The sequence below is a fragment of the Elephas maximus genome, chromosome 25, assembly GCF_024166365.1.
Source record: "Elephas maximus indicus isolate mEleMax1 chromosome 25, mEleMax1 primary haplotype, whole genome shotgun sequence".
Taxonomy (NCBI): domain Eukaryota; kingdom Metazoa; phylum Chordata; class Mammalia; order Proboscidea; family Elephantidae; genus Elephas; species Elephas maximus.
This window is the reverse complement of record NC_064843.1, coordinates 26,939,046-26,966,852: the sequence shown is the minus strand read 5'-3', so window position 1 is coordinate 26,966,852 and position 27,807 is coordinate 26,939,046. Positions and strand designations below refer to the sequence as shown.

The window sequence follows — 27,807 nt, the reverse complement described above, 5'->3', positions numbered from 1 at the left end:
ATTTTCCCCACTCACAGGTGAGGAGGAGCGAGGGTGGTTCAATGGTTAAGTGCTGGGCTGCAAAAGGAAAGGCTGACTGTTTGAACCCACCAGCTGCTCCATTGGAGAAAAGACCTAGTGATCTGCTCCTATAAAGATTACAGCCTAGGAAACCCTATGGGGCAGCTCTACTCTGTCCTGTAGGGTCACTATGAGTCGAAATTGGCTCGATGGCACACAACAACAGCAACACAGGTGAGGAATTGAGCCCAAAGGAATGGCTTACACAATATCACTCAGAGGCTAGTGGCAAAGTTAGACTGGATCTGCCATCTCCATGGCCCACGGTTCCCTCTACTGGGTCCTGATTCTGGCCTCCACTCTTTGAGTCCTCAGTCCTCACTCTGCCCAGACCCCTCACTACCCTCGGCCTCTTTCCAGCCAAGGCCTCTATACTTACAGCCTCATTTATCAGAGCTTGGACTGATGCCTGGTGGGATCACACCACTAAGGAGATACTATAAATCGAGAAAAATGTCAAGCGGCTATGTTCTTTGTTACCACAATCACAATTCTGGAAACTTATCTCAAGGAAATAATTCAAAAACAGGAAAAAGGAAATGCAGAAATACATTCATTGAAGCTATATAATTGTAGAGAAATAGTGGAGGCTGTGGGAGTGTCAGGCACATGGGGTGGTTAAATAAATCGTGGTTGTGCCGTTTCATGGGACACTGTTGTTGTTGTTAGGTGCCATTGAGTTAGTTCCAACTCACAGTGACCCTATGTACAACAGAACAAAAAACTGCCCAGTTCTGCGCCATCCTCACAATCGTTGCTATGCTTGAGCCCATTGTTGCAGCCACGATGTCAGTCCATTTCGTTGAGGGTTAGGGGTCTTCCTCTTTTTCATTGACCCTCTACTTTAATCAAGTATGACATCCTTCTCCAGCGACTGCTAGCCGTTGAAGTGCTAATTATAACTATGATATAATTTTAATTTAGGAAAAAGTATTTAAAATTATAAAGGTGCAATAATTACAACTATAAAAAAATTTCATATGTGTAGAGACAGGGACTAGAAGGAAACACGGAAAAAGAAAATTGAAATTCTGGGTAGCCGCAATTGCTTTATTTTTCTGTTACTATGAATACATTTTTCATAAGTAAATAACTTTTTAAAACAAGCTTAAAGTTTGTGCTAAACTTCAGCTTAACAACCCCCTATGGGTCTGTATTTACTTGGCATCTGCTGAACTAACCAAATGTTATCGAGATGCAGAAGGAATCAGTCTCCAAGTGTTTATTTGCCCCTGCAAACATTTCCATTGCTGCTGTATCAGTGACGTCAGACACTCAAGCTTTTCCAAACCTTAACAAAGAAAACCTTGCTTTTCTCAGCTGGAATTCACTGTCACAGGTGCATTTTCTCTGTGCAAACACATACTCCCAATTTAATGATAGAAACTTATACAAAGCCAGAATCGCAGCTTTCAAGGTTAGACCAAGGGCGTTGTCACCCTAGGACTCCTATGGGTCAAGATATATGTTTCCCAACAATGGATTCCTGAGCCCCAGGCAGAAAACACCAGGGTTGGTAATTGATGGCTCACACCTCCCTCTCTTGCTGTAACTGAGTGATATTGGTCTAATGAGATTTACAGGGTGGTAGAGGGTGAATTCTGTCTTAGAAACCTTAGACAGCCAGCAAAATGACCTGCTTAGGGCCTCATTTGGGGATGATTTTCTCATTTACACATACAACTGAAGTTCTGGCATGATTAACTCGTGTCATTGGAACTTGGTGTCCATGGGGACATATGTGACAGCCATCATACCACAACAACTGCAGTTCAATTACAGCAAATTGCAGTGCTCCTGGGTATTGTGAAATAGACTTTGCCATTGCAGCCATGGGCATATTTTTTTCAGGTGAAGACACAAATATAAAATAGTCCTTAGCAACATCTGTCTTCCCAAGACAAGAATGCAGGAGGGAATCTAGGATGGCATCAAGATATCACACAAGGAGATGATTCTACTAAGAATCCTAGATTAAAGAGAGGTTCTTGTCTCTGATAATGTGCACAAAAGAGGGTGAATTAAGCAAACAAAGACTAGAAGAGAAAATGGAAAAAGAAAATGTGAGGTAATTTTTCTTTTCCATCTTTCCTGAACATAAGTAACTTACTTATGTTCCAGCTAAAATAGGTCAATTCATGAGGGAAAAGAAAAGCCAGATAAATTCATGCATGTGTCAAATAACCCATGAGCATCTTCCATGTGCTAGACACTGTTCTAGGTGTTGGGGATACATTGGTGGGTAAGACACAGTCCTTGTCTAGGCATCTAGTGACACACACACACACAGAATGTGGTAATTGCATTGGCAGATATACTCAAGAATATTGTGTGGGGGAGTGCATAAACCAGTTGGAGGAGGTGAGAGGAAGTCTTCTTGAAAAGAGGTGAAGACTGAGGTGTTCGAGATGAGCAGGCAAATAGGAAGTGGGTAAGGGAAGGAGACTTTAAGCCAAAGTACCAACATGCACAAAGGTGCATAGGTGAAGAGCAGCTGGATGTAAAAACGGCAGCACGGGATGTTCAGAAAGGAGGCTGAAGAAGTCATGGGGGCCGGGGAGAAACCTATGTTAAAGAGCTCGGACAGTGTTCTGCTGGTGAAAGGTTATCCAGGTTTGCTGGGCTAGTGTGTTTCAGAGTTGACTCTGATGGCTGATAGGGAGGGCAGATCTTGGGGAAAGGTGACAAAGGGCAGGGAGATCCAGCAAGTGATGGAGGCAAGAGTCCTGGAGAAGCTGAGGCTCCAACCAGAGCCAGGGTAAGAAAGGAGGAATAGTCTGGAGAGACTTCCCACAGTGGCTCTCTCACCCAGCTGCACATAGGCTTTTCTGTGGCTCCATTTCTAAGTATATTCTGGCCCCACCTCTGAAGTTTCTGATTCAGTAGCTTTAGGGAGGACCTGGGCCTCCCCATCTTTGCAAACTTCCCTGGGTTTGAAACTCGGCCAGGTTTGTAGGCTTCTGATTTGGAATATAAAATCTGCCCTCCCTCCTGTCCTCTCTTTTCCCCTTCTTTCCTGTCTGTAATTGTCCTTCAGCACATACTACACGGCAAGAATTCACCAAGGTTAAAAAGCACCAGGGAAATTGGGGTCTAAAGAAAAAGGAAAAGACCTTTCATCCTCTTAGCGTTCTTAAAACTTAAAAACTTGTAAACCCCGAGGATAAATCTGTGGACACCCCACACCCCAGGGTTTCATAGACTCCAGTTTGAGAAACACTGACTTGAGTATCATGAACTATCACTTAGGGGCTGGGCTTGTTCTGCTGGAATCTAGACAACAAATCGAACATGGTTACTGGGCTTTTCTGTCAGCATTTCAGTATAAAAATGGTCATCCAGGTGGTCCAGGATATGTTTTCTTTCTTTTTTTAATTGTGCTTTAGGTGAAAGTTTACAGCTCAAGTTGGTTTCTCATATAAAAACTTAATACACACATTGTTATGTGACCCTAGTTGCTCTCCCTATAACGTGACAGCACACTCCCCCTTTCCACCCTGATGCTCCAGGGTATGTTTCTCTCTTAAAAATAATATATTGGCTTGAAAATATGAAATGTCATGACCTGCAGTGGTGGTTTACAGGGAACCCTGCCCATTTTGAATTGGTATAAAGATGTACAAAAGAGTTTTTTTTTTCAAAATTAATTTAGAATGGGAAACTTTTTTCCAGTATTGAGAACTATTATCCCAATTTGCCTTATGCAATTTTCCTTTGATGTCTGCATACCACAGAAATTTGTGTCAGCACCCTCCCAAAGTCATCAGGTCAAGTATACCATTGACCTGCATAAAAGGGGATGGAGACAGCTCGGAATACTTCTATTCAGCTGCAGAAGTGTTTGAGTTGAATGGGCTTTGCCAGTGGAATCCTGATGAGGGAGCACCACCTTTATTGAGGGCTCTGAAGCCTCCTCCTCCCAATCTTGAGTAGGCTCCACCTGCTTTCTCCCACCCTCCTCCCTGCATCCATTCTTAGATGCCCTGTATTGACTGAGCACTACTCCTCAAGGATTTGACAGTTCTAGTTGGAAGAGAAAATGTTTGCTGCAAGAGGGAAGTAAGACCCCAAGGTTTTCAGGCCAAGGTGGGTTCCAGATCTTAGCCTCTCTCTTTGCCCCAAGGCCGGCCCCTAAGTCCCCATCTGCAAGCTCATGGCCATCAGGTGGAGTGATCATGACAGGAAATTCAGATCAATTCCATGATTTTTTACTGACTACCTTTGGTGAAGGAACTTTAGCTAATTAGTTAAGTGGACAGGGTTTGTGATCAAACCTGGTAGGAATCCAGGTCCCACTGAATAACTGTAGGTTCTTAGGCAAGTCACTTACTTCACCTGTCTAGGCCTCACTATTAAATGAGGTTAATGATCCTTATCTTGAAGAGTTGCAAGGATTGACATAAAGTGCCTGATGGTCAGCACACTGACTGACAGGTGCATGGCATGATAAACAGTGGTCTCCGCTGGGGTTTCAGCAGGAAATGATCATTCAAGGAGAGTTTAATAAAGGCAGTCTTTACAATGCTGTGGGCAGGTCAAGGAAACAAGGAATAATGCAGTGAGAATGGAGGGGTAACAGCTCCTAGAACCTGTGGATTTGGTGGGGGAGGGTGTAAAACAGGAGAGGGTGCAAGGGAGGCCAGCAAGGGCTGGGTATTTCAAAGAGGGACTTGATGGAGCTGAGATTTTACCCTGAGAGCCAATAGGATCTGTGGCTGAATTTTAGATAGTAGAGTGACTGGTCAGATTTATGTTTCAGCAAAATTACCTTGGTGATCTAGTAAAGAAGGTATTAGCTACTGAAAGACGGATAAGTAAACTGACAATGCCAGGCTGTTTATGAATGTAAAACTCAGACCCACAACCTGCAACAACCAACCCAGGAAGCCAAACCACAACCTCCATAGCAATCAGACCAAAATACCAGGGCTTTATCAATAACTGATAAAAAAAAAAAAAAAATTTATCAATAACTGATACAAAAAAATTTTTTTTCACCCTGCCTTTAATTTAGGACTATCCAAAGAAAGCCAAATATGTTCTCCTAACCAATCACAAGGGAGCCCTGGTACACGGTAGTTAAGTGCTCAGCTGCTAACCAAAAGGTTGGGAGTTCAAACCCATCAGCCACTCCCAGGGGAAAGATGTGGCAGTCTGTTTGCATAAAGATTTACAGCCTTGGAAACCCTATGGGGTAGTTCTACTCTGTCCTATAGGGTCACTATGAGTTGTAATCGACTCAATGGCAGTGGGTTCGGTTTTTTTTAAGTAATCATATAGGATACCCTGCTTCTAGTTAGCTAACATACATTTCCCCATGCCAACAGACTCTAATCAGGGTATACCTGAAACCTTTCTTTTCTTCACTATAAAGCTTTCCCACTTCCCTGCCTCTCTTGAATATCTGCCCAATACAAGCGATAGTGGCTGATTCCCTTGCTGTAAAAAACTAGTTGCCATCAAGTTGACTCTGGCTCAGGGCTACCTCATGTGTTTCAGACAGAACTGTACTCCATAGGATTTTCAATGGCTGTGATCTTTTGGAAGTAGATGGCTAGGCCTCCTGAGATGCTTCTGGGTAGATTCCAACTGCCAAACTTTGGGTTGGTAGCTGAGCACATAACCATTTTTTCCACTCAAATAGCCTTTGCCTGTTCTCATTTGGGTGGTCTTTATTTCCACACTGCTCTGACCCTGACCCTTGAGCAGGGACATCTAGGCCCACCAGCTGTAACTGGGCAGGGGAGGAATCCCACCGTAGGGGAGGGAAGTCCTGGGGGGTAGTACAGGTGTGGTGGAAGAGGAGCATGGTTCTAAAACTGAGTCTCCCAGCAAAGGTTCAAATATGAGAGGAGATCTTGGTCAGAAAATAACAATGCAGTACTTGTCAAACTTTCATATGCACAGGTATCACCTGGGGGATCTTGTTACAATGCAGACGCTGACTCAGCAGATCTGGAGTAGGCCCTGAGATGCAGCCTTGGTAACAACTCCCAGATAACTGCTGATAACTGTGATTCGTGGACCACACTTTGAGTAGAAAGGGCCTAGAATGTAATTCTCAAGCTTGAGTGTGCATCATAATCACCTAGAGAGCTTGTTAACACACAGATTCTGAGCCTGGCCTGGAGGATTTCTGATTTAATGGGCCTTGGATGGAGCAGTTCTAATAAGCTCCCAAGTGACGCTGATGATGCTGGTCCACAGGCCACACTTCTGAGGGGTAAGCCCTTAGAGGCCAACTGTTTCAACCTTCTCTTTTACAGGTGAGTAAATTGAGCCCACGGAAGGGCATGACTGGCCCTGTGTCATAGAGTAAGTTGGTGGCAGAGGCTGTAGGAATCTAGCTTTGAGACCTCTGATTCAGAGTTCTCATGAGGGCCCCCAGGACACTCTGGGGGATTGTTGAGGGCCATATACTCTATTTGCTACTTAATGGCAAAGGTGGGAGGGAGTGAACAAGGAGTTGTTAAGGCAAGAGTGTTTCCAGCATTCACGTCCTTGGAGAGTACAACTGGATCTACCAATGTGTGTGATGCGCTCTTTACACATCAGCCTGCTCTGAGGGTACCATGAAAGCTGACATAAATCTCTGGTGGGCCACCAAAGGCCTGCTTCCCAGATACAGTGATTGGCATGAAATCTCAACACAACACTAAAAACACATGCTCACACTGGTGCAATCCATTTGAAGAGCTGTTTGGCAATATGTATCATGAGTTACAAGTGTTCATTCCTTTCAACCCTGTAATTTCACATGGGGGAAGCGGCTAATATAGAAACACACCAAACAGGAGAAAGAAGACCAGCTATGACATGGGATGGCTGCTGGGTGGCTGTGACTACAAACTATCTCTAGCACCTACAACACTCCTGAATCATAGGCTTGAATACTTCCTCTGAATACTTTTTTATTTAAACAAGTAAGATAACTAAATATCAGAGAAGTTAATTTTTACCCAAAATCACCTATCCAGGCCATGTTAGAATCAGGATTTGACTCCAGATCTATTTGATCCAAAGGCCATATTCCTTCCACCATGACATACCACCACCATCATATACTTGAGGTTCATCACAGTGTTATCAGAAATATGGAAAAACAATAGGGGAATAATTAGGTAAATTAGGATATACACACTCCATGGAAAATTATGCACTCATTAGAAAAGATAAGCTGTTTCCATGGTGCTATATAAAGTCATGATTGTGATAAAATGCTTAATGAAAAATGATGATGGCAAATTTTATGTAATTATAGTTATGCAAAATATGTATGCCTATTAACAAAAGTAAAATATAAGGCAAAATAATTGTCATGCCAGAAGAAGAGGTTACAGGGGATATTTTTTCTCTGATAACTTGAACTTTCTGTAATATTTTTATTAAAATTATTTAGGGAAGGCTAATAATATAGGAAAGAGTAAATATTCAAATGCATGTGTTGGTGGGGAGTGCACAGGGCTTATCTACACAGGATCCTTAAGAGAAGTTCCAGTATAATCTTGAAACAAATATGTATGCTCCTATCTTCCAGCAGCTCTGCTTTTCGGTCATAAATTCTCTCTAGATGACTTGTTTTAGTGTAGAGTTTCCCACTTCTAGTGTCTTCCTCAGGAAGATCTCTACAGCATTGATCCCTTCTTCCAAATAGGAACAAAGATTAAGAACTACCTTCGGGAATTGCAGATAGCACATTTACTTGGAAGGTGGGAAAGGGCAAGGAGGGCAGTTAGCATCCCAGGTGACAATACGGCTGATGCTGGGAATGAAAGGCTGCTCTCCTAGGCCTATGGCTCATGGGACCAGTTCTGGAGAACTCCAAGGAGAGCATAGTGTGTCTTATTAGGATTAGGGCAGACAGTTGTGACAGGAGGGTGTTACCAAGGCTATTCTCAGCTCCCACCTTCCCCAGGCACTCCTGGTAGAATCTTCAGAGTCTCCCCTAAAGGCCAAGCTCTACATAGGGCCAGGGTACAGCAGCAGCTTCAGCTAGAATAGGAAAACCAGCCACCTCTGTGCCTAACACAGCCCTTCCTAAGCCTGGATAGGTCCATTTTGTACAAGGAGGTTTCTCTGTGGTGTTCCCCCTAAGTGGGAGGATGATAAAAAGGCATCCCTGCATAGGGCCTTGACATAGTCTCTGTACCTCCACACAATGAGCCTACTGCCTACTTTAATATCCAGCACCTCCTGTCCATCATGCTGACTTATAACACTGAGTCCAACTACGAGATGGGAACAAAGCTGATACTGACATGTCTGATCCTTGCTTTAGTCTACTGGCAACTGGACACTGAGCTGCCCAGTAGGGGATACAGTGTCTGGTGAGTTTCCCCAGAGCCTCAGACCAGGTGCTTCATTTTCTTCTTGGCCCAAATGCTGAGGTCCCTGCAGGTATTGTAACAGAGTCCACTAAGATAATAAGCATTGTGACGATTACTTGAAACTGAAAAATGCTCATGGAGGAGGAAAAAAAGAAAACAAACAAAAAAAACCCTCAGAAATTAGAGTAAAGAGAGATTCTGTAGGGCAACAGATGAATGAGCACAGAGCTTTACCCATCCCCATATCAGTGTCCTGAGAATTGGCCAGGGATGGCAGGCTGACTTCATCTTAAGTGCTATTCCTTTTCAATTGGAAATGACCACCTAGAGTGCTATGATGAGAGGGATTCTAAGGCCATGTCCAAGTTCAGTGGAAAATCATGCCATTATTGATGACTATCTTGGGAACAGTATTAGGGAAGAGTGGAACACAATTGCCCCATACCTCCCTTTGTTAGGAAAGGAGCCCTGGTGGTGCAGTGGTTAAGAGTTCAGGCTGCTAACCAAAAGGTCAGCAATTCATATCAAACTGTCACTCCTTGGAAACTCTATTGGGCAGTTCTAGTCTGTCCTATAGGGTCGCTATGAGTTGGAATTGACTTGGCGTCAACTGGTTTGTTTTTTGTTAGGAAATAAGCAAATTGAGACTCAAGTTTTAAAACAAGAAGGAAAATGTCCACCCTTTCTAACCGTGTGTTTATAGACTTCTGTCCAAATGTGTACATACTGTCCTACTCCCCTCCCTTAGATACATTTCTATGGAACAAAGAGAGCTATTATTTTGAGCACAGTCCTCCCATCAACGGCAGGCATGTGAATGTCTCTGCTTGCTGCTGACAAATCTATTGAGAGGAAAAAAGAAAGCAAGAGTTCCAACTTAACTAACTGGCTGCTTAAACAGATCCTGGTCACCCTTGTCATACTCTAAAAATTCTGTCTTTCAATCTAGCAAGATCAATAGACATGCTCCAAAATAGAGTGATTAGAAAGTAAAATATGGCCTATGAGCTCAGGGGAACTGAAAGCCATTAACCAGGATGGATAAGTAGATTACATAAAAACAGGAAAATGTTTGACACAGTGGAAAGTCAAACTTTTGCAATGTGATTACAACCACATAAAAGATGTTGTTGGCCACTGGAACCTCAGTATATTGTATACTATAGGATTTGGGATATAATGTCATGATTTTGTACGGTCATATTGATTCATATCTGTGGGTAGACTGCTGCCAAGAGTTACTCCTGACTATTATTATACCTCTCATGAAGCCCTAGTAGCTCAGTGGTTAAGTGCTTGGCTGCTAACCCACCAGCTGCTCTGCAGGAGAAAGATGTGGTAGTCTTTTTCTGTAAAGATTACAGCTTTGGAAACCCTATGGGGAAGTTTTACAGGGTTGGGATGAGTTGGAATTGGCTTGATGATGGGTTTATTATTGAACCTCAGCCATCAAAGGGAACCTCTCAAAAGCTTCATGCATTCGAAAATCATTTGAGTACCTTCTGTGTTCCTGGCACTGTATAAGCCACTGGGTTCTTCAGTGGTGAGAAGTATACCTTGACCCTGCCTTCATGGCACTTACAGTATAGACAGACATCATTATAAACAAGTACATCATAATTACAAATTGGGGTACATGTTATTCAGGGAATGGGAAGCAGTGATAGAGAATAATGGTGAGTGGGTAGAGTTCTACTTTAAGGTTGTTGAGGAGGGCCTTTCTGAGGAGGCAGCATGTAGGTTGATATGTGTAGTATGAGAACGAGTTGGCTAAGGAAATACACGAGGAAGAGCTTTCTGGTAACTTAGAACTCCACCTGCTATGAGCCTGAAGGTGGAGGGAGCTTGGCATGCCGGTGAACATAAAAGAAGGCCAGTGAGGCTAGAGAAAAAAAAAGAGAATGGGTAGTCCAGGGTCTTTTAGACCTGAGTTAGAAGTTTGTTTGTTTGATCTGAAATGCAATGGGAAACTGCTGGTGGGTGTCAAGGGAGCAGAGATTCAGTAACAGACAAGTGGCAAACGGAAATCCTGTTATGATTGTGGGTGAAAGTTTGGTAAGTCAAAGCAGAAAGGTGCTTTAGAGGCAATCTTTCCCAGCCATCTCAGGTTATAGGTGTGGAAAAGAAATGAACTCCCCTAGCCTGATCAAACCAAACCCATTGCCATTAAGCCAGTTCTGACTTATGGCACACCCCATGTGTGTCAGAGTGGAGCTGTGTTCCATGGATTTTCAGTTGCTGTGGTCTTACTGAAGCAGGTTGTCAGGCTTATCTTCCATGGTGCTGCTCGGTGGATTTGAACTTTTGGTTAGTAGCCAAGCACAAACCATCTGTTCCACCCAGGGACCTTAGCCTGATAAAACCAAAACCAAACCTGTTGCCGTTGGTTACATTCTGATCAATGGTGACTCCACATGTGTCAGTAGAGCTGTATCCTATTGAGTTTTCAATGGTTTAACCTTATGGAAGTATATCGCCAGGCCTTTCTTCCATGGTGCTGTTGGGTGGATTTGAACCACCAACTATTCAGTTAGTAGCTGTGTGCAAACTGTTTGTGCCACCCAGGTACCTTAGCCTGATAAAGGGGCTCCATAAAGGAAAAAAAAAAAATCTACAGCAAGTGTATTTAATGAGAAATATTAGGGAGAATTTGGAATCACAGGTGCTCTTATACTCTGCTGGTGAGGTCACTTTGGATAATAGTTTGTGATTTTCTTGTAAAGTTGAATATGCATTTACCCTATGACCTAGTTTCAGGGCATAAACTCAAGAGAAACTCTTGCATGTATACAACAGGATGTATGCACAAGGATGTTCATATCGTCACTGTTGATAATGCCAAACCCTAGAAGCAACTCCAAATTCCTATTAAAGGATAATGGTTAAATGCATTGTGATGTAGTCACACAAAGCAATATTACAGAGCAGTCGAGACGAGTGAAGTACCACTGATTGCTCTAACAGGGATCACAACAGAGGGTCCTGGACAGAGCTGGAGAAAAATGCACAACAACATTCAAGCTCACCAAAAAAGATCAGACTAACTGGTCTTACAGAGACTGGGGAAACCCGAAGAGTATGGCTCCCCAGACACCCTTTTAACTCAATACTGAAGTCACTCCTGAGGTTTACCCTTCAGTCAAAGGTTAGACAGGCCTATAAAACAAATAATAACACACATAGTACAACCATATATAGGAGACTAAATGGGCACACCAGCCCAGGGACAAGGATGAGAAGGCAGAAGAGGGCAGGAAATCTGGACAAATGGAAATGGGGAAACAAGGTTGAGAAGGGGAGAGTGTTGACACGTTGCAGGGTTTGCAACCGATGTCAGAAAACAATATGTATATTGTTTAATGAGAAACTAATTTTCTCTGTAAAATTTCACCTAAAGCACAATTAAAAAAAAAAAAAAACTACATCTGTTCTGATCAATAGGGATGGATGTTAGCAATATAAAATGGAAAAAAAGCTCCAAAAGTTTGTATATAACTTGGCATCTTTTATTAAAGATAAAACAGCAAATTTAAAGAAATATGCTTTAAGGACTATATACAAGTAGTAAATCCACATAAAATGCAGAAGAATTTTCTACAAGATTCAGAGTAGTGGTGGAGGCAGAGGGACGGGATGGGGAGGAGCTCATAAGTAGATGGAAGATTTTTTAATATTCTAGTTGTCCTGTCAGGCAGTGTATCACTGCAAAAATGAATGAAGGAACATAAAGGAAGGCCATGCATGAACCAATGAGGAAAGTGTTTCATGAAACTAGGAGTAGGAGTAATCCAATTCTGGGCACCTAAGTGAGAGTCAGAGCAGGAAAGTCCCTTTGAATCTATCTGGTACAGGTCACAGATGTGGAAACAGAGGCCCAGGTTGGGGAAGGGACTCATCCAAACGCATTACTAAACAGAGCCCTGGTGGTGCAGTGGGTAAGAGCTTGGCTGCTAACCAAAAGGTTGGCAGTTCGAATCCACCAGCCACTCCTTGAAAACTCTATGGTCTTCTCTATCCGATAGGGTCGCCATGAGTCGGAATCGAGGTGACGGCAACAGGTTTTGGTTTTTTTGGTTGGCAAACTAAAAATTAATCTTAAATATCCTAATTGCACAATTCATTATTTGATATGGAATAATCTACACATCTTAAAAACATGCATAAGATAAAAGGGAGACCCAGAAAACAAGGATTATTTTTATGACATATGTTTTGAAAGGCTCCGAAGAAGACTTGATATGTATGTAATATGTTCATGCAAATATATGAACATATGCCTAAATGTATGTGTGTGTGAATACTGAAACCATAATTAGGTAGGCCGAGGCCCTGTACTTGAGTGTCAGTTTCAGGGAAACTACTTTTCTTTTGGGGAAGAGTTAAGAAAAAGTAGACAAAAGGGCTCAGGATGAAGGGAGGAGGGCCACTGCCATCCTCTAAGGCCAAGAAGTAATCTAATCACTAAATTACAATTTGAATTCCAGTCTCAAGGGACTTCAGAATGGAGGCTCCGAATGCCCTAATGGTAGATGAAAGCCCACAACACCCTTCATCTGAGCCCAAACACAGAGTCGTTCTGACCAAAACAGGAATGAAAAGACCAGCCAGTTAAAAGCGGAAAATTCGTGCTGCATCGCCCCGCCCAGGTGGGATTCCAACAGAAGGAACACGGTGAAACATCGGAGATGAAAAGAGAACAACTTGTAATGTTTAAAGAGACACTTTGCAGCTTAAACACCGCCTTTGGGCACAGCTCATAGAAAGGACCATGCCAGCCAGAGAGGGGGTATGTATACAGGAGATCCTCTGCAAAGGCCTCTGGGCACACAGTGCATCAACACAGTGTCCCTCCCATCTGCGAACATGAAGGAGAGCCCATGTTTTGCCAAATGCAGAACTTATTTCCTTCCCTCCCCCCTCCTAGGACAGTTACAAGTGCATAAAATTAGTTTCACCAGATTTTAATGTAAATTTTTTTTTTTTTTTTTTTAAAGCCCTAGAGAGCAATTGTGATAGAAATTCATGAGAAACATCTGGGAGCCTATTGAAATGGCAGGGGGGTTTCTCCCAGGACATTAGAATGGCATGTCTGTTGAGGTGACCTGGTGTTCCTCCAGTCCAGGAGAAAACACATAGCCCCGTATCCCTGATATCTCCTGCAGTTAACAATATTGAAGATGCAACTGGGAAGATGGTATAGCCCAAAGGTGAATGCCTTGTACACACATGATGACAAACACACAAATACATCTGTGCACACACTTGGCAGCGTACAACTACGTAAACTCTCACACTTGCACACACCAAGACAAACATACTCATCCCCACGTACATACCGCAGGGATATTTTCCAGCAGCTCCCACCTTTTACCTGCAGCTGAACTGAATGATTAATGTTTATTGTGAAAACTTTTTTATTACCAGGAGAACATGATTTGCTGGGCTTTTAGGTAACAAGTATGATGCATCTGTTGATTCCCAGTGATACCTTGCCTGGCTCCACCACAAATTCTTGGGTTACAATGGGGAAAAAACCACCCAAGGCAAATATATAGGCATTCCTGATGGTCCACAAGTAGAGGACAGGCAGCTGTAATGGGCTCACTTATGTAAATACAACTTACTTGCTTCAGAATGCAATTTCGTTCCTTCCCAGACTTTGAGTGCAAGAAATCATCCTTTTCAATGTGGAGCCATTTCTATCGAAATGCCTGTCAGCCTCCCTGTCAGCCCGGCAGGCCTACGGATGGCATTCACCGGGGGCTGCCTGCATTTGTCAAGTCTCTGGAAGGGAAACATCCTATGGAAGTTGACTGATGGGCTGAGGGTTAGGAAAAATGACTTCTAGACATCCCAGAGCCCTGACTTTTAAGATTTAGGGAAGGCCTCTGAGCAAATCTATTAAGTTGTTGTGTGTGTGTGTGGGTGTATATGTGTATATGTCTTTTTTTAATCTCACAAAAGAACAACAGAACTAACTTAGTCTATACTGGAGATAGAAAAAGATTGTAAGGTAAGGTCTGTGATACGCTCTGGCATCCGGGTTGCAAGATGCCATTAGTAAAACACAAAGGGATATTGACAGAATGATACCTCTCTGTGTGTCTTTGATTATTTCACAAAGTGTTGGTTTAGCAACCTTGAGGAAAAAAAGGCCAATGCTTCTTGAATTTAAACCTTAAAAATAAGTAACACCTAGTACCTGGGCATGCATGATTGAGTTGGCTATAGTGTAAGATCAGATAGAGGGGGATACCAGCAGAGTGAGAATGAAGACAGGGCAAGGCCAGCAGCAAGATGGTGTTAACAGGTACTTAGCTAGGACAGCATATCAGAGGGACTGATTGGCTTATCTAGTGCAGTGCTGCTTCTCAGCTCTGGTTGTACCTTAGAATTCTCTGAAGAACTTAAAAACCAAGCAAAACACATGGACAGAGCCTGTCCCCCAGAAATACTGACTTATTTGTACTGCAGTGAGGCCCATGTATTCTTTCATCTATCCATGCCTCATCCATATGTGGCTCCATGTATGTATGCATCTATGTCCCTATCCATATCTATCTGTCCATCCATGCATGCCTCCATCCATGCATCCACTCACATATCTATCCATTTGATCTGAAGGTTCTCCAGGTAATTTCAATCTTCAGCTAGGCTTGAGAGCCGTGAAATAAATTAGACAAAAATTTCATCACCACCCCTTGTTAAGATAAAGCACAAATCCACACATTCATTCAAGGAGTATTTACTGAGCACCTACTAGGTACAAGCCACTATTTTAGGCCCTTGGAATACACTGAAAAGCAAGAGTAAATATGGTCTCTGACCTCATGAGGCTAATAAAAGTCCAGTGGAGGCCTGGAGGGTACTAGAATATACAAACAAAATAAGAGCAGACTGTGAAAATGGTGTAAAAGAAATAAGCAAGTTGCTGAAAGAGAAAATAGAGGGGAACCTGTTTTGGATAAAATGAATAGTAGAGAGGAGAAAGCTCTTTATTTGGAGGTGAGGAATAAGAAGGAGCCAACTGTGAAGCGTATAAAGAGTGTTATAGGCAGAAAGAATGCCATTTACAGAGTCACATGGGCTGGGAAGAACTAGGTGAGCTTGAGAAAATGCCAGAAGGCCACAGGGGCTGGAACACAGTAAGTGATAGGAAGAGGGACAGGAGATGAGAGTAGAGAGGAAGGCTGGGGATCCTGGCTCATGGCAACCCTACAGGACAGGGTAGAACTGCCCCATAGGGTTTCTGAGAAGCAGCTGGTAGATTTGAAGTGCCAACCTTTTGGTTAGCAGCCAAACTCAACCACTAGCCATTTAACCTCTTAAAATTAAGATGAAGCCAAAGGACAGAAGTAATGTGATCGGATTTATCTTGTAAGATGTTGTCTCTGGCTGCTGTGTGGAGAAGTGGGAAGGGGATGTGGGGCCAGGCAGGGAGATCAATTAGGAGATACTGAAGTGGTCCAGGCATCAGATGGGTGCTTAAAACAGGGTGTGGTGATAGAGATGGGACTTTGAGGGCTCACCTGAGTCTATTTGAAGTCCCTGGGTGGTTAACACCCTTAGCTGCTAGCTGAGAGATTAGAAGTTTGAATCCACCCAGGGGTACCTTGGAAGAAAGGCCTGGTAATCAACTTCCAAAAAATCAGCCATTGAAAACCCTATGGAACTCAGTTCCACTTTGAAGCACGTGGGGTTGCCATGAAATGGAACTGACAGAAACTTTTTTTTTTTGGCAGGAGAAGCGAGTGAACCTGTGGTGGACAGGATGTGTGGCAGCTGGGTGCAGGCAGAGTGGAGTGGATCTCCACATTCCTGATTTGAACGAAAGGAAAAAAAAAACAACAAACTTGTTGCCGTTGAATTGATTCCAACTCATAGCGACCCTATAAGACAGAGTAGAACTGCTCCATACGGTTTCCAAGGCTGTAATCTTTACTGAAGCAAACTGCCACATCTGTCTCCCGCAGAGCTGCTGGTGGGTTCGAATTGCCGAGCTTTTGGTTAGCAGCTGAGCGCTTGACCGATGCACCACCCGGGCTCATTTGAACAAAAGAAACAGGTGTTTTTTCTAGCTACCAGGCTGGCTTGAGTTATACCTAATAGCAACCTGCATTATGCAAACTGTGTATCCTAATTAACATAGTTTCAGTTTGAGTTAGGCAAATTCTTGCTCTGAGCTGTATTAGTCACATGCCAGCTGATCCCTTCTCGCCTATACTGCCTCCTACCCATCTGGATCACATCCCATTCTCCCTGCTACACCTCTGATGATCAGAGCCGTGGACATGTCTGGGGTCAGTGAGCCCCGAGAGTTCCGTGTGGCCAAGCTAGAAGACAGGAGAAGGGTGTGCTCATCATCCAACTGAGTGAGCCAGGGACCTCTGATGGACCTGTCTCTTTGACAGCTTGCTCAGGAGCCATCCACGTGGCCCACCCCCTCCCTCTGTCAATGTTTGTGTCTGCTCCAGCCCTGTTCCAAACTCCACTCTGCTCAGAACACAGGCCCAGACTTCTCAAAATGCACGCTGATGGCAGAGCCCATGCTTCTGGTTCAGAACAAATCCAGCCATCTGTATGATGGAAAAATATTGACAACCCTTCGACCTATTGTCCCTTTTGAAGGCTCCCACACAGGAATGCCACCTTGTTTTATTTAGGCAGAGTCTGTGTTTTATTTAACTCTGAACGCCCGGCACCTAGAATAGCTTGGAAGATAAATGTCAATCAACTCCAGCATAATCAAGATACCCATTCCTGACTCATTAGGGTCTTCTCATTCCCTTTAAGCTTCCCAGATTTATACACTGTAATTAGAAACTTGATGATTTTGACTGCTAAACAGAAAGGCTTACTGGGAAGCTTTGCATGTCTGAATTTTAAATATTTTCACACTTAGTTAACCCAGTTGCTAGTGTAACATCTTCTGGCCCAATTCCCTCACATTGTGTGATTTTTATTTTTGGACAGAGACAAGAACAATTAATTGAATTGAAACACATATTGATTACTGTTTTTCATGAACTCTGAACAGCTTGTCTCTAAATGATTTTATTGAAGAGTTTTCAGACAACTGTTTGGCTGGATGGTTTCCCTGATGACCTCATTCAGGCTGTAAGTGCCTGTCTGCAGTTGTGATGGTCCGTATGTTTGATGAATTGTAGTTATTAAGGGCTAAATCAGGATGGGGAGGCCACAGAACCCTTCTTCGAGTACATGCTCTGATTGGGGGACTCTGTTATCTCGTTGAAACAAAGAGCAGGGCTCTGCAAGAGGCTGTACTAATGGTAAGGTTTCCATACCCCTGGTGGAAATAGCTCTATGAACCCCACAGGAGTAGGGATATTGCTCAGTTCATTTGTTGTTCATCCAATGTCCACAGTGTTTTCATGAGCAGAGCTTTCTGGACCAGCTGATGTCCTTTTAGGACCCCCACCATCCATCCTCTCCTGCAGTATGGCTTTGTTCACTTCTCAAAAGGCATCAAGAACATTCCAGGCAAAGGGAAAGGCCTGTGCCTGGGTCTCAGGGCAACAGTAAAGTCTTGGGATGCTGAAAAGGGAAGAGGCCATAAGACATCACTGAGGAGTGTGGCATGAGATAAGTTTGGAGAGGGAAGCAGGAGCCACGTCACGGAGCCCTGCAGGTCATGGTGAACCACCGGGTTCTCTTTCAGATGCAGTCAGACACTGCCAGGGTGTTAAAAAGGCGCTCTGGCAGTGCAACGCTTAAGTGCTCAGCTGCTAACCAAAAGGTTAGTGGTTTGAATCTATCCACCGGTTCTTTGGGAGAATAGACCTGGCAATTTACTTCCATAAGGATTGCAGCCTAGGAAACCCTACAGGGCAGTTCTCTTCTGTCACATTGGGTCCCCATGAGTTGGACTCAACAGCACCTAACAACAACAACATGGGTGTTAAAAGTAGTCTCCGAGTAGTGCAAATGGTTCATGTGCTTGGCTGCTAACTGAAAGGTTAGTGGTTTGAGTCCACCCAGAGGTACCTGGGAAGAAAGTCTTGGTGACCTACTTTTGAAATATCAGACATTGAAAGCCCTATGGGGCACTTTTCCTCTGACACACACGGGGTTGCTATGAGTCAGAATCACCTAAATGACAATTGGTTTTAGAGGGTTAAAACAAGGTAGCCATGTAGCCCAAGCCTCCCAGAGAAGCAGCGTTCCCAGCACAGCTCAGCATCCCTCAATCTGGGAAGTGTTATGATTGTGTTAACAGGCTGGAATATTCAGCACTGGACTTCAGATATGGGGTGAGTACGATTTATTACGCTCCTCAAACATACGGACCATCGCAACTGCAGACAGGCACTCACAGCAGGCTGTTGGGACTGTTGACCCCTCTTTGCACACAAGGAAATTGAACTTCAGAGAGTTTTCATGAGTTATCCAGGGTCTCAGAGCCAGCAGATGAAAAGCTGGGATTCAAATTCAGGTCTGTGCAACTCCAAAGCCACCTCAGGCCTGTAAACCAGGGGCCATGCACTGAGGGGAAAACAGTGCCGTTGGAGTTGGGCCCATCTCCTTATCTGTATGACCAGAAATTCAATATAGATCCAGATTGTGGAATTTTAGAATGGCTCTCAGACCAGTGCTTTTCAGACTTTAATGTGTACACCAATCACCTGGGGATATTCTTAAAACACAGATTCTGATTCAGTGGGTCTGGCTGGGACCCAAGATTCTGCATTTATAACAAGCTCCCAGTCGCTGCTGATGCTGCCTGTCTTTTATTTTGAGTGGCAAAGCTGTGACGTGGCCTCTCTCTCTGCACTGTCTGTCACTCTCTTATGGAAGTGATTACAGAAGTGCATTCTGTATCTCCCACCGAAGGGCAAATCCATAGAGATCTGAGGCCACGTTCTAATTTACCCTTATACTTCTATTGTGGCTGATGTTAGGCTGGCTTCAGTGGGATCTGGTAAGTATTCTGAGTTCCCACTTCAGTGGTCAGGGAGGAGGGTCAAGCCCACCGCAGAATTAGGATGTTTACGGTCCCGGGGTGGCAACAGGGCCAGGGCTAGACCCCCATCCCTTAGCAAGGGAGGACCCAGGCTCTGACAGTTCGTGGTTCCAGGAAGTTCATCAAAATAAGAACTTGTTACTGAAAGGAAGATATCAGAGCTGGGTGAGCAACAGAAAAGAGGCAGATGTGACAAAGCCTTCCTATCTTCCACCAGGTACAAAGTATTCCAATAAATAGCTTGAGCCCTCATCGTGATATCATGGACGATGGCCATGCCCTTGTTTCCTGGTGCATTTTCCAGATGTCCCCAACAGCCCATTGTCCACATCAGGGCCAGGGTGATCTTTGAAGAATATAAATCTGATTCCTTCACTCCTCTACTTAAAAGCCTCCTAGGGCTTTCCACTCCTCTTATGATGCAGTGGATTCTCTTTACCACGCCTAGGAGCCCTGCGTGCTCTGACCCTGCCTACTACCACCCAGCGTGGCCTCTTCGCTGTCTTCCATGCTCACTCAGCTTCAGTCACCCTGGCCACTTTTCTGTTTTTTCAACATGCCAAACTCATTCCCACCTCAGGGCCTTTGCACTGGCTCATTTTCTTTGTGTCTTTACTGCTTTACTTTCAAAGACTCTGGCCACAGGCAAAGTCTGAACAGCAAAGTGACTTCAAAATGAGGTATACCCTTTGATTTTGTGAGTTTGACATGGATTTTTTTTTTCCTGTTTTTTTTTTTTTTTTTTTTTTTACCTAGTTGAAGCCGGATACTGTCTGACACTCTCATGGCAAAATAAAGGGGATAGAAGCCCAGGAAAAGAATGAGGCTTTCTCAAAGCCACTCAGATTCGGTCAGGGGGAGACTTATCTAGGAATAGACCAGAAGTTATGACTTGAATTCACAGGGAAGGAAATGTAATCCTAACATGCTGCCCTGACCTGATATATTTAACAGTATTTACATAAACCAAAAACCAAACCCAGTGCCCTCGAGTCGATTCCGACTCATAGCGACCCTATACACATAGTTCTGATAAATGAAAGCAGTCTCTGCGTGGCATAAACGGTTAAGCATATGAGTACTAACTGAAAGGCTGGCAGTTTGAATCCACCAAAGATGCCTCAGAAGACAGGCCTGGCAATCTGCTTCTGAAAAATCAGCCGCTGAAGGCCCTATGGAGCACAGATCTACTCTGACACAAACGAGGTCTCCATGAGTCGGAATCAACTCGCCGGCAACTGTTTAATTATAGAAGCCTTCACCCCGCTTTGCCTTTGGCTCTTGTCTTTGCTGAGTCCAAGGTTGTGCATAGGAGGAAAAAGTCAATCCTAGATTTCTCTGCTATTTGCATTAATCTTTTTTTTTTTTTTGGTAACAAAATATGCTTTTTGAGTCCAGCAGAGGGTGATTTGTCATTTATGGATTTCTCTCTAGAAATTACAACCAGAACCTAATTTTAAAAATCAAATTGGTTTCATCTAATTAAATTTGGAAATTGCCTCATAAACAGAAACTCCGATATAAACATCTTCAAAAGCAAGGTCCTTCTGCTTACTGTCTGGGGCAGGATTGGGTTGAGCCCAGCGTGGGAGGGACTCTGGATCTGTGCTCAAGGACATGTCCTCCTAGCAACTGAGGAAACTTCCCAAAGAGTATTGTGGTCTACAGCAGAGCTTCTGAAACTTTAATGCCCATATGAACCACCTGGGGATCTTATGAATATGCAGATTCGGATCTAGTGGGTCCTGGGTGGGGCCTGAGAACCTGCATTTCCAACCAGCTCCCAGGTGATGCTGATGCTGCTGGTCCATGGATCACAGTCAGTAGCAGCAAAGGGCAAGGCACCTGCATTCAGGAGACGTGAACTTGCCATCTTGGCTATAGGATCTTGGTCTTTTCATTTCATCTCTGAATCTCAATTTTATGTGAGGATAAGAGTAACCGTTCACAGTGCTGTTTCTAGGTACCAAACATTGTGCTAAACACATATCTAATTTGATCATCACAGCAACCCTGAAATTGTATTTATTACCCTGGTTTTCAGATGAGAAACCTGAGTTTCTAAAATGGAATTGTTAGACAGCTCTTCTTTGAGGAATTCTGGATTTAGTGAGACAAGTGTTTTCTGAAGGTGTTTTCTCAGCACCATGTATGTGCTGGTTGGTCTTCTCCTTTAGAGAGATTCTGGGTCCATCTGATTAATCCTGAATATTTCTTTCTCATCAGTCAGTCCTTGACTTTCTTTCCTAGAGCTCATCCTCCCTTGTGGTGGAGCTTTCTTCCCAGCCCACTCTCAGCAGGTGTATAGTAGGTATACGTTTCCACGTGACCACTTATTGGCCTCCATCCATCCATGGGCCTGTTGTGCATGTTTCAACCTGGGGACGCTTGGATCCTTTCCCTCCTCAGACTCCCTACAGCCACCCTGAAGCAGTGATTACCACCTCCACTTTACAGGTGAGGAAACCAAGGCTTGGGAAAAAGAGGAACCTGCCAAAAGTCACTTGAGACTATGCAGAGGTGGGATATGAGGCTATACCTTTCCAACGTCAGCATCCACACCCTTTCCTGTGCATTTCTGCCTTTTTCGATTTTACCCCATATCGCAAGCTCATGGTATCTCAGAATATAAGGGTTGGGGGGGAGGGGCAGTTATTTTCTCTTCCTCTCCATGGGTGAATCTTAGCCTATATCTGGTTGTTGGAGTTGTTGTCATTGTCTGTTTTTGTATTTGTTGTTGTAAATAATGGATATCTGTGTATTTGTAGTTTAAGTTTTCAGAAAGCCATGTTTTGTTGGCTTAATGGGTACATTCCTTCCTGAGGAGATCCTGCCCCATTTCTGGTATGATAAACCCAAACCACTGCCCTCAAGTTGATTCTAAGCCATAGCGACCCTATAGGGCAGAATGGAACTGCCCCACAGAGTTTCCGAGGCTGCATCTTTATGCGAGCAGATTGCCACATCTTTTCCCATACAGTGAACTGCCTACCTTTTGGTTAGCAGCCAAGTGCTTTAACCACTGCACCACCAGGGATCCTTTCTGATATGATAAAACCAAAACCCATTGGCATCAAGTCGATTCCAACTCATAGCAACCCTATAGGGCAGAGTAGAACTGCTCCATAGGGCTTCTAAGGAGCAGCTGGTGGATTCGAACTGCTGATCTATCTGCTAGCAGCCGAACTCTTAACTGTGGCACCAGAGCTCCTCTGATATGATAAGGCCTTGCTGGCAGGGGGTACTTTGAACACCATCACCTGAGATGACAATAAAATATACCTTGGACCCAGAGCAATTTAAATCTACGGAATCCTGTATCCCCAGGGTAGAGAATGACATTGGACTCTTTGTGAAGCTGGAAGACTACCACATTTTTCATGCAAATAATGCATGCCTTCCGTGTGTTTGCCAGCTGAGACCCTCTCCATGAGGTACCCTTGTGTGGCTGGCAAACAAACATAGAAGACACACGTTATTTGTTTGAAAGTACAGTAGTATGGGCGGGGTGAGCATCACGGTTTCCCAGATGAACAGTAACTGCTGTTTGCCGTGCTTGGCTGTTCTCTGCTATGTCAGGACAGTCCTGAGTCCTGACTCTGCTACTGAGACATCAGTAATCACCATACTCAGTGCATGGGTGTCCGATTTCTTTGTCATTGTGGATAGAAAGACAGCTCAATTGTGTGCCCTTGTATTTTCTTCCCATCATATTGTCAGAAGTTCTTTGGGAACTTGTGTCTTACCCACGTTTATATCCTCCGTGGAGCTCCACACACAGTAGGTTTTCACCAACTTCAGGCTGAAGCGAACTGAATAAAGTTAATCTAATTGATGCCATGAACAAGCCTCCTTACCTCATAAAGAGTGATGACCCCATTGGTCTCATTGGGAGGTTTCCACTGGATGTAGATCTTCTCTTCAAAGGGACCCCCTTGGATAGATTCTAGAGGAACAGCTCCTGGAACTACAGAAGGGGAAAGCCATGAACTTGTGATCACCTTCCATCTCTATTTCCCCAGCCCCATTACCCTAGAACAGGAGTTGATAAAGCTTTCCTGTAAAGGGCCAAATAGGAAATATTTCAGGCTTTGCAGGCCTTACAGTCTCTATTGCAGCTACTTGACTCTGCTGCTGTAGCATCAAAGCAGCCATAGATAATAAGTAAATAAATGGACATGGCTGTGTATCAATAAAACTTTATTTTTAAAAATAGGCAGTGGGCCAGATTTGGGCCATGGACCATAGTTAGTCCTAGAAGGCTGATGGCTTTTCATCTGTGGACTGAGCAAGTCTGTCCCTGAACTAATCCTGGTCAGGGCAGAGAGGACATCAGCCAGCCTAGTCTTGCAAGCTGGTAGAAATCTGGCATTAGGCCTCTGCCTTAGGACTGGTATTTGATAAATACAAAGTACACTTTGTATCCTTTACTTAAACCTGTCAAGTTTTCTCTAATTTTAGGAAGTGTGTTTTTAGTTTCTGGACTAATCCCTAAATCCAACAAGAACTATGTGCCCTGAAACCCCAGTGTACTTAAGATAAAGCCTGCCTTGCCCAAGAAAACATCTAGCTTGTCTCATCACTTGTTCTCCAATGCCTGGTTCGTGGTAGATGTTTAGTAACTATTTGCTGGTTGGAGGCAGGTGCATAAATGACCTACGCCAGCATTCTGCCCTAATGAGCACAACCTTTCTTGGGGCTGCATCTGTAGCCAGGCCAGCCTTCCTGCCAGCATCCTTCTGCTGGATCCACCATCATTATAAGAGACTGGAAGAATCTGAACCATGGAATAAATGTTACCCAAACTTCCAGTTAGAACCCCCTAGGGAATAACAAATTCCTGTAAATCATTACTGGATCTATTTATATTTTTTCACATTAGAAATGCAGGTACTTTGACTAAGCACTTACTCTTTTATCAGAATTTTACATACATTATTTCATTTAAGCCACCAGTCAGCTCTGCCCAGTGTGTAGTTATCTCCTTTGCACTGATAAGGGAACTGAGGCTGAGAGAGATAAATAACGTGCTCAAGGTCATCCAGCTCTTACGTTGTAAAGAAGGAGCTGAACACCTGTCTGTGAGCTTCAAAGCATATACTCTTAATCACCATACCATGCCTCTCTAGATATAGCCTTGCCCATATGTTGCAATCAGTTCACTATTGTTAAATTAAAGCATATTTAGTTTTTCTCATTATGGATGTGATAACACAGGATTTGCTGAATATTAAAAATATCCACAAAGGTTAAAAAAAGAAAAGAACTAAATTACTCATCATCCCCACACCCAAAGATAACAAATGTTTGCTTTCTGCTTTGTGTTTTCCCGGTATTCTATGCCTATGCATAAACATATCATATTTTAAACAATTTAACTCATACTTGTTGTTCTTTTATCGCTAAACAAATCACAGGCTTGCTCTTAATCCTTAAATGTGCTTTGGGACCATGTATTTTCATGGTTGCCTAGAGGTGGACATGTCCCAGTAGAGTCTCCAGCCCTTTATCGTTGGGCATTAAAGTTGGTTTGAATTCTACAGGATTATAAGTAACACTGTAGTTAAGTATTCTTATAAATAAGTATTTGTGTACAACTCTGCTGATGTCCCTAAGATAAATTTCTGGAAATAAATTCACTGGGCCAAAGTAAATGAGCTATTTTACTTATAAAGCTTTTGACATGTATTGTCAAATTGTCTTTCAGGAAGTTTGTAACATTCTGGGAGCCCCAACATCAGAACGCGCCTTGTCTCCGATCCTTGTCAATACTAACTATTCTTTAAAAACTTAAATGCCTATTTTATATGTGGAAAAAAAAAAATGCATGTGTATGTGTGTGTGTACGTATACACCTGTATGTGTGTTTATATATGCATCAGCTGTTGACCAAAAGGTCAGAGGTTTGAACCGACCAGCAGAGTACAGCTTAGGAAACCGTATGGGACAGTTCTACTCTGTCATATAGGGTCCCTAGGAGTCAGAATCGACTAAACAGCATACAACAACAAACGTATGTGTGTGTGTATATATATGTATACCTTGGTGTGTATGTGTGTTTATGTGTATGTATGTGGTAGCACCAGTTACCGTCAAGGTGATTTCTAACACAGGGTTGCCCCATGTGTGTGACAGAACTATGCTCAATACTGTTTTCAGTGGCTGTTTCTCAGAATATCTTACCAGGTCTTTCTTCCTACGTGCCTCTGGGTAGACTCGAACCTCTAACCTTTTGATAAGCAGCTGACTGTCTTAACTGTTTGCATCACCTAGAATCAGTCAGTCTCTTGCTCTGTGTATATATGTGTGTGTGTGTGTGTATACATATATATACACACACACACACACACACACACACACACACAAATACCCAAACCAGTTGCTGTGGAGTTGATTTTGACCCGTAGAAACCCTATAGGACAGAGTAGAACTGCCCCATAGAGTTTCCAGGGAGTGGCTGGTAGATTCAAACTGCCGACCTTTTGGTTGGCAGCCGTAGCTCTTAACCACTACACCACCGGGGTCTGTATGTGTATGAGCGGCTTTTTAGAATGCTGGAGAGGGTCATTTTTTTTTTTTTTTCAGTTTAATTAGCCATTTGCATTGATTTTTTTTTAGAACAGGCCCTATAGATACTGTGTTTATTTTTCTGTAGGGAATCTCCATTTTTGTTCAGCTTTGTCTTGTGGGCTTGTAATTATAGTCTGTTTTAAAGCTATGAGCTTTATTGCACAGGTTGCAAGTATTTTTGCCAGTTTCTCATTTGCTTTTTAAATCTTTTAGGTATGTGGAAGCTTTTAAGTAGTCGGATCTCTCAATGTTTTGCCTTATCCATTCATCCTTTCCACAAATATTTATTGAGTCTTTAATATGATCAATGGGCCGTGATGGACACTAGGGATACACCAGGGAAAAAAAGAGAGATGTAGTTGAATCCCTGATAAAGCTTGCCTTATGGAAAGAGAGACAGACATTAAATAAATAATGATACCCACAATTAATTCATGGGCCTTGAAGTACAGGTACAGGAGAATTATAACAGAGCAAATCTAATCTGGTAAATCAGGATATAAAGTGGCAAAAAGTTTGAGTTGATGGAAAAGGAGAAGTTACTAGAACAAAAGTAGGGGGATGGACATTGGAGTGTGGTAGATCGCTTTGTGAGGGCAAGAGCAGAAGGAGTACATCAGTTAGGAGGCTAGTGTGGTCATGCTGGGGAGAGAGAACAGTAGCTTGGGCCAGGGTGGTGGCAGTGGACCATAGAAGTGGACTGTGTAGGAGATTTGGGGAAGCTGAACTAGCCACTGTGACCGGATGATGATGGGGGAGGGAATGAGGGAGGTGTGAAGGAAGACTCCAGCTCTTCTTTTATGCAGTGCGAGGGTGGGGGCGGAGTGTTGTTCATAAAGAGGAAGCCTTAGAGGATGACTTGTTTAGGAAGGGAAGCTGGTGACCTCAGTGTCATTTTTCATTCGAGGTATACGTAGAGCATCTGAACGGTGTTGTCAAGTAGCAGGTGGATGTCTAAGACTTGGGCCAGTGTTTGGAAACTGAAACCACGGGCAGGGAATAGATTTTACAGTAAGCATGTGAAGGAAAAAGAGAAAAGCAGGTCTTGGACTAAGTCCAGAGGACTCTAATTTTAACAATTAGGAGGGAAAGAAAGAAACTGGGAGACAGTGATCAGAGAGGCAGCTAGAAAACCAGGAATGAGATCTGTCATCGCAGCAGCCAGGGAGGAAAGGGATTCAAGTAGGGGTCAGCTGACGGAAATGGATGTGGCTAAAAGGTCAAGTAGGATGTGGCCTTATAATTGCCCGTTGAATTTAGTGTCTTGAAGGCTACTTGTGATGTTAGCAAGAGTAGTTTAGGGAGAATGTTGGAGGTAGAAGCCATCCTGCAGCAGGTTGAGGAAAGAGTGGAAGGTGAGGTACTGTGGTGAGACAAGTAAATAATTTTGGCTGCGAAGCTGAGGAAAAAGTGAGGAAGTAGCAGGAACGGGGTGTGGGGCCAAGGTACCCGCACAAAAGTGGGACAGGTTATGGCATGTTTAAAGGTAATGAGGAAAAATACAAAATAGAGGTAAGAGGGGTGGGAAAGAGAGAGGATAACTGACAGGGAAAAAGTCCTGGAAAGGCAGGGGAAGGAGTGGGTGGAAACAAGTCACCCTTCTGGCACTTTCTGAGATAAGAGAACAGGAAGAAAATGTGCAGATGCAAGGTAATTACAAAGGTAACTCACCTTTGGAAAGGGGAGTTGAGGTGCCCTAATGGTTCTGTTTTCTCGAGAAATCATCTACCAGAAGTATAGTATGGGAGGAGTTTGGTCAGAAAGGTGGAAACAGTAAAGGAGCTGTGGTGGTACAATGGTTAAAGCGCTCACCTGCTAACTGAAAGGTCAGCAGTTGGAACCCACCAGCTGCTCCAGTGATTACAGCCT

General features: G+C 43.5%; 1 protein-coding gene across 3 annotated transcripts in view; it reads right to left on the bottom strand.

Annotated features, from left to right (window-relative positions):
• The window catches only part of PTPRT (protein tyrosine phosphatase receptor type T), a 1,296,550-nt gene that overhangs the window by 419,922 nt on the left and 848,821 nt on the right, over positions 1–27,807 (bottom strand). For all 3 annotated transcript variants that reach the window (XM_049868705.1, XM_049868707.1, XM_049868708.1), the window contains exon 9: positions 23,226–23,335. In XM_049868705.1, coding sequence (XP_049724662.1) covers positions 23,226–23,335 — 110 coding nt within the window. The remainder of the gene's footprint in view (positions 1–23,225; positions 23,336–27,807) is intronic.